This window comes from Entelurus aequoreus, linkage group LG03, assembly GCF_033978785.1.
Source record: "Entelurus aequoreus isolate RoL-2023_Sb linkage group LG03, RoL_Eaeq_v1.1, whole genome shotgun sequence".
NCBI classification, from domain to species: domain Eukaryota; kingdom Metazoa; phylum Chordata; class Actinopteri; order Syngnathiformes; family Syngnathidae; genus Entelurus; species Entelurus aequoreus.
The window spans coordinates 77,178,451-77,185,665 of NC_084733.1; the positions used below are offsets into that span (position 1 = coordinate 77,178,451).

Consider the following 7,215-nt stretch of genomic DNA (forward strand, 5'->3'; position numbering starts at 1 on the left):
ATATACATATATATATATATATATATATATATATATATATATATATATATATATATATATATATATATATATATATATATATATATATATATATATATATATATATATATATATATATATATACATATATATATATATATATATATATATATATATATATATATATATATATATATATATATATATATATATATATATATATATATATATATATATATACTACCGTTCAAAAGTTTGGGGTCATCCAAACAATTTTGTGGAATAGCCTTCATTTCTAAGAACAAGAATAGACTGTCGAGTTTCAGATGAAAGTTCTCTTTTTCTGGCCATTTTGAGCGTTTAATTGACCCCACAAATGTGATGCTCCAGAAACTCAATCTGCTCAAAGGAAGGTCAGTTTTGTAGCTTCTGTAACGAGCTAAACTGTTTTCAGATGTGTGAACATGATTGCACAAGGGTTTTCTAATCATCAATTAGCCTTCTGAGCCAATGAGCAAACACATTGTACCATTAGAACACTGGAGTGATAGTTGCTGGAAATGGGCCTCTATACACTGTTGGAAGAAGATCAGAATCATATCCATATTTAAGTGTTACTTCTTTCTAAACTCCTATAGTCATATTTTCATCAGTTAATGTCTCGTCTGGTACAAAGTGCTTGCATTCGAGTGTCCTTGAGTGTTCTCTCTGTTGAGACTGCCATAACATTCCTGAGATAAGGGCACAGCGCGTGTGCTAGGCTGGGGGACTGCAGATGGGGAGGAGGGAGGAGAAGATCACGGCACTTCCGGGGGTTTGAGGGGAGACCGATCGAGACTGGGCGAGGGAACGCTGGTGTACTGGGTTGGTCTCACGTTTGTCCTCTAAGCTTGGAGAATAAACCACAAAATACCAACTACTGCCTGGTGATTGAATATAAACATCAGCTTATGTGCCATTTAAGAATTCGGGAATGACCAGCAGCTTAGAATCCCTGGGAGGAAGAGCTGGTCAACGCAACAACACTTATAATTTTTTTGTTGTTGTTGAAAGGACTAGTTGGTACAATCCCTGGGGACTCTGCATGGCAGGGGCGTCCTCCTCCCTGAGCCAGGCTTGCACCTGACCGCATACCTAAGTGAGGCTAGGTGACACTGCTGGGAGGTTTTTCCACCATTGGGACACATCTTCAGTTGTGTGCCCCAGCGTCACGGGGTGTTTCGGCCCGGCTTACCACAAGACACCCTCTGCTGAGGAAGGGCCCACCCCAGGGTGATCAAATCCCTGGGTGTGTGCGTCCCATTAGGTGTTAGCCTTAGCAGCCCAGCTGGTGTCACTCCTCCTCAACCACAACCAATGGCTCGTCCTCTCTGCTGTGTTGGCCAGCTCTTTAATGGCCTGTCTGTGAGCCTGCCCCCTGACTCCAACACAGGAGCTTTGCTGTTGTGCTAGCTACAAAGCCCCTACAGCCCACCTCCACTGGGCGCACCCTTACCCTCCAGCCTCTGTCCTCTGCCTCAGCTGCAAGGTTGGAGTACCGCAGCTTCTTGCGTTCATACGCTTCTTCGATGGCATCCTCCCACGGAACTGTCAGTTCAATGCTTTTCCTTCAAAAATAAGGACATTTCAATGTGACCCCAAACTTTTGAACGGTAGTGTATATATATATATATATATATATATCGGCCAAATTTATTTAACCCAATGCGGCCCCTGAGTCAAAAAGTTTGGGGACCCCTGCCCTAAAGGGACATGGGGGAATTTTTTTTTTTTTTTTTTAGATATGTATCTCATGCGCACGAGATACATATCTAAAAAAAATAAAAAAATAAAAATTCCCCCATGTCCCTTTAGGGGCTTTGTACTTTGGACACCTCTGCACTACCTAAAATCTAATATTTAGGGAAATATTTGTAGCCAGCATGTCTTTATTTCCATTTAATCACTGATATATATATACCCATATTTTTGCCATACATCATTTCAATACATATTTTACATTTCAATACATCATTTAAAAAAAAAATTGTTTTGACTTTTTGTGTTTGCTGCGGGGTCTTTCCTTAGAGGTGCAAAGTGCCACTTACTCTCAACAAGCCACAGGTGTCAACATGCATTCATGGACAAGCTAACTGAGTCAAATGTAGTCAACATCAGTCATTCGCCTCATAGATAAAGTTAGTGATGACATCAGCTGTTTAACCCCAGAAGAAAAAGATTAGGGAGAAACACTGATGACAGTTGACCTTTGCCCCCCTGCAGGAGCGAGTGCCCTGCTGTCTGCTGGATCCTAATCACAGGTCAAAGTCTGCTTCTGAGTGTGTTGTCACACGCTCACAACACTACTCTCGCCCTGTCGACAACACCACTGACATTCTTGCCACCATGCTGCTGCGGACTCTTCTCCTCCTCCTATGTGTGTCGGCCGGCGTGTGCGCCACTCTGGGCCACTACCAGTCCACAGCCCAGGACAAGGAGGAACCTCCCGCGGTGGATCCACGAGACACGGTTGCAGAAGACCCCCCACTGGGTGAAGAACACAAAGAGCCTGAGGCGGACCACACAGCAGCTGAGGGTGTTGGTGCTCCAGTTGCAAGCACACAGAGGCCACCTGAAGATGTGGAGATCCATGCTGAAGGCCAGCAGCAACCTTCTGAGGAGGAAGAGAGCAATGAGATCAAGCATGTCGAGACTAAACCGCCGGCGAACGTTTCCTCTCCGCGTGACGACAACAGCAGCTGGAGCATCAACTCGATCAGGAGCAGTTTCCAAACCGTGCACGGCTACTTCGACTCCCTGGTGGAGCTGGTGGGGGGACACAATGGCGTGTGTCAGTACCGCTGCAGATATGGTGAGTATGGTGACCCTTTTTACCATCAAATGATCATTCTTTTATGAGCACATCTGATCTATTCCACATTGTGTAACGGAGAGACAAGTTCTCACAATGGTACATCTTATCTTTTACGCAAGAACAACCTGGACCTTAGGTGGAGGACTGATGACTTCACATTGACCCATACTGAGATAATACTGTGGCCAAAATACTAGGACTATCCCTGATGTGCAGTTACCTTTTACTAATATGATCAATTTTATCAAATCTATTATATATTCAAACACACACAAAGTAGGAATTATTCATTATAAATAAAATATTTTCATAGTTAAAAAATGTTTTTCTTTTAAGTTTACGACATTCTGAATATTGTTTTTAACATTAAAAGAGCCTTCTAGACATGAAATAACACCCACATAGTCACCTTTACTGTGACGATCTGTCACTTCATTTCTGTTTGTGCCCCAAAAGGGACAAGCGGTAGAAAATGGATGGATGGATGGATGTTTTGTGTTTATACCCCTGTTCTGCAGCAACTCCACTGGCTACCCATCAAACATTGCATCCACTTTAAAATAATTCTCCTCACTTTCAAAGCCATCCATAACCTCTCTCCATCATATCTCTCTGACCTGATCCATGTCGCCACGCCCTCACGTTCCCTAAGATCCTCTTCATCCATCCATCTCACTGTCCCTTTATTTCAACTGTCCACCATGGGTGCCCGAGCTTTCAGCCGCTCTGCCCCACATCTTTGGAACTCTTTACCACCAGACCTTCGCAACTTAGATTCAATATCCCTCTTCAAAGCAAGACTCAAAACATACCTATTCCTGACTGCTTATTCATTGTAATCATCTTTTCTTTTCTCTTTGTTGTTGTTGTTTTTTTTATTCAATTTGATTTTATTGTTGTGATTTTGTACTGTGTCCTTGAGTGCCCAGAAAGGCGCCTTATAAATAAAATGTATTATTATTATTATTATTTCCTATCAGTGCTCTTTTCCTGCTTGTCCCACCGAGCGCTGTTTTCCCCTCACCTGCTGCTGATTGGCAGCCGGGCCACACTTGGTGCTAATCAGCAGGCTTCTATTCATGCCTGCCTCGCCTGCTCTTCAGCGCTCGAGGATTGCTTATGTTTTGAGAACCGTTGTATGCACGACTGCTTCCTTCTCTGTTTAAATACATTAACATCATCTTACCTGATCACCACGCTCCTGGTTCCTGCATCTTGGGGTCACTACAACTGCAGCAATGTGAGTTCCTCACACTTTACACTTCTTTGATCCAATATGTTGACTGAGGCTGAGCCAATCAGTTGCCACGATACTGAAGAGCACGCTGTGATTGGTTTGGTCTCATCTAGTGGCCACTAACACTTTAGTAATGATGTTTCAAGTTCTTTTAGCCATTTACATGCTTGAACATGCTTAATTTAGGCCAAAAATATGCTTTAAATATGTTTTGGTTTTTTTAATCTACAACATAGTTATACTATCTTAGACTTAGATTTAGACAAACTGTATTTATCTACAAGGGAAATTGTTCCACACAGTAGCTCAGTTACAAAGGATGGAAAGGGTAAGCGTGGAAAGGATAATGGAGGTATAAAGTAGACTAAAAATGTACCATAGTAGCAATATAAAATATAACATGTATGTAATATTTACATATTATATATACAGTATATAATATATACAGTATATAAAATATACTGATATATTATATTATATTTGTATCTAATACACTACCGTTCAAAAGTTTGGGGTGACATTGAAATGTCCTTATTTTTGAAGGAAAAGCACTGTACTTTTCAATGAAGATAACTTTAAACCAGTCTTAACTTTAAAGAAATACACTCTATACATTGCTAATGTGGTAAATGACTATTATAGCTGCAAATGTCTGGTTTTTGGTGCAATATCTACATAAGTGTATAGAGGCCCATTTCCAGCAACTATCACTCCAGTGTTCTAATGGTACAATGTGTTTGCTCATTGGCTCAGAAGGCTAATTGTTGACTAGAAAACCCTTGTGCAATCATGTTCACACATCTGAAAACAGTTTAGCTTGTTACAGAAGCTACAAAACTGACCTTCCTTTGAGCAGATTGAGTTTCTGGAGCATCACATTTGTGGGGTCAATTAAACGCTCAAAATGGCCAGAAAAAGAGAACTTTCATCTGAAACTCGACAGTCTATTCTTGTTCTTAGAAATTAAGGCTATTCCACAAAATTGTTTGGGTGACCCCAAACTTTTGAACGGTAGTGTATATACAATATATGACAATCATATGTATATATACATATACACAACATTGTGTTTCACAATTAGTGAAACACGATGTGGCGAAGGACGACTGTATGTTTGTAATGTTTGCAGTAACTAAAACCTTCTATTTTTATCGATTAGTCATTTAAATAAAACATTCGAAATTACCTTGGTGTTTTTTTAACTTAAATTTCCATCAGTTAAGATTGTATTCCATATTTTATTTTTACTTTTTTAATTGTTCGAATATTGTATCCGTTGTTTTAAATATCATTGTTGCATCTTTTAATAAATAATCTTTTATATTAACTAATTGCACTGTTTTAATTAGCTTTTCCGCGCATATACATAAACATTGCAGAATGTGGTTCCCTGCCCTATAAAGACTACATTACTAACTGCATTAGACGTCACTAAAGTTCAGGGGTGTACCTACTGCATAGTAATGCTGGTTATTCCCTGACAGGAGAACATCCTCAGCCCCGCCCCGACTACAAGCACCAAGAACCCAATGGCTGCAGCTCCTCTATGGTGGGATTTCAGGTGAATGTTGCTGTTCTTAGCAGCAAACATGTCACACAGGCAATCTTTGCAAACAACACAACAATCGAATGTAGTATCTCCCCTCTGACAGCTCGACCTGGGTATCCCCGCCATGACCGAGTGCTGTAACCATCTCGACGTGTGCTACGACAACTGTGGCGTTAACAAGTACGAATGTGACACCAACTTTCGCTCTTGTCTTCACAACATCTGCTCTGACCTGAAGAGAAGTCTTGGCTTTGTGTCCAAAGTGGAAGGTGAGACACTTGAAGATGTGAACTTTTTGCCGATACACAAATTAAGCTGCTCGGTTTTTGTTAGTACTGTATATCAGGGCCAAATCCTGCTTGGAAATGACACCAGACCAGCCCACTATCTCGGTTCCAAAACTTGGAAGACATTTTTTAAACAGATTCCTTCAAACATTATACAGTAGCTCTGTTAAATACAAACCCCAAAACCAGGGAAGTTGAAACGTTGTGTAAATCGTAAATAAAAACAGAATACAATAATTTGCAAATCCTTTTCAACCTACATTCAATTGAATAGACTCCAAAGACAAGATACTTAACGTTCGAACTGGAAAACGTTGTTATTTTTGGCAAATATTAGCTCATTTGGAGTTTGATGCCGGCAACATGTTTTAAAAAAGCTGGCACAAGTGGCAAAAAGACTGAGAAAGTTGAGGAATGCTCATCAAACACTTATTTGGAACATCTCACAGGTGAACAGGCTAATTGGGAACAGGTGGGTGCCATGATTGGGTATTAAAGCAGCTTCCATGAAATGCGCAGTCATGCACAAACAAGGACGGGGCGAGGGTCACCACTTTGTTAACAAATGCGTGAGCAAATTGCCGAACAGTTTAAGGACAACATTTCTCAACGGGCTATTGCAAGGAATTTAGGGATTTCACCATCTAAGGTCTGTAATATCATCAAAATGTTCAGAGAATCTGGAGAAATTACTTCACGTAAGCGGCAATGCTCGTGACCTTGGATCCCTCAGGCGGTACTGCATCAAAAACCGACATCAGAGTGTAAAGGATATCACCACATGGGCGCAGGGACACTTCAGAAAACCACTGTCAGTACAGTTTGACGCTACATCTGTAAGTGCAAGTTAAAACTCTACTATGCAAAGCGAAAGCCATTTATCAACAACACACAGAAACGCAGCCGGCTTTGCTGGGCCCGAGCTCATCTAAGATGGACTGATGCAAAGTGGAAGAGTGTTCTGTTGTCTGACAACTCCACATTTCAAATTGTTTTTGGAAACTGTGGCTGTTGTGTCCTCCGGAACAAAGAGGAAAAGAACCATCCGGATTGGTATAGGCGCAAAGTTCAGAAGCCAGCATCTGTGATGGTATGGGGGTGTATTAGAGGCCAAGGCATGGGCAACTTACACATCTGTGAAGGCACCATTAAAGCTGAAAGGTACAAACAGGTTTTGGAGCAACATATGTTGCCATCCAAGCAACGTTATCATGGACACCCCTGCTTATTTCAGCAAGACAATGCCAAGCCATGTGTTACAACAGCGTGGCTTCATAGTAAAAGAGTGCGGGTACTAGACTGGCCTGCT

General features: G+C 41.1%; 2 protein-coding genes across 2 annotated transcripts in view; one reads left to right on the plus strand and one right to left on the minus strand.

Annotated features, from left to right (window-relative positions):
- Window positions 1-2,134: 2,134 nt before the first annotated feature.
- On the plus strand, window positions 2,135-5,988 carry LOC133645952 (group XIIB secretory phospholipase A2-like protein). The gene is made up of 4 exons (XM_062040878.1): window positions 2,135-2,830; window positions 5,555-5,631; window positions 5,723-5,888; window positions 5,966-5,988. Exons 1-4 carry the CDS (start codon window positions 2,365-2,367, stop codon window positions 5,986-5,988), a joined length of 732 nt encoding a protein of 243 aa, XP_061896862.1. The 5' UTR covers window positions 2,135-2,364.
- A 47-nt stretch (window positions 5,989-6,035) lies between these two features.
- The window catches only part of LOC133645953 (ATP-dependent RNA helicase TDRD9-like), a 65,385-nt gene continuing 64,205 nt past the window's right edge, over window positions 6,036-7,215 (minus strand). Inside the window, exon 18 of the mRNA XM_062040879.1 lies at window positions 6,036-6,047. Coding sequence (XP_061896863.1) covers window positions 6,036-6,047 — 12 coding nt within the window. The remainder of the gene's footprint in view (window positions 6,048-7,215) is intronic.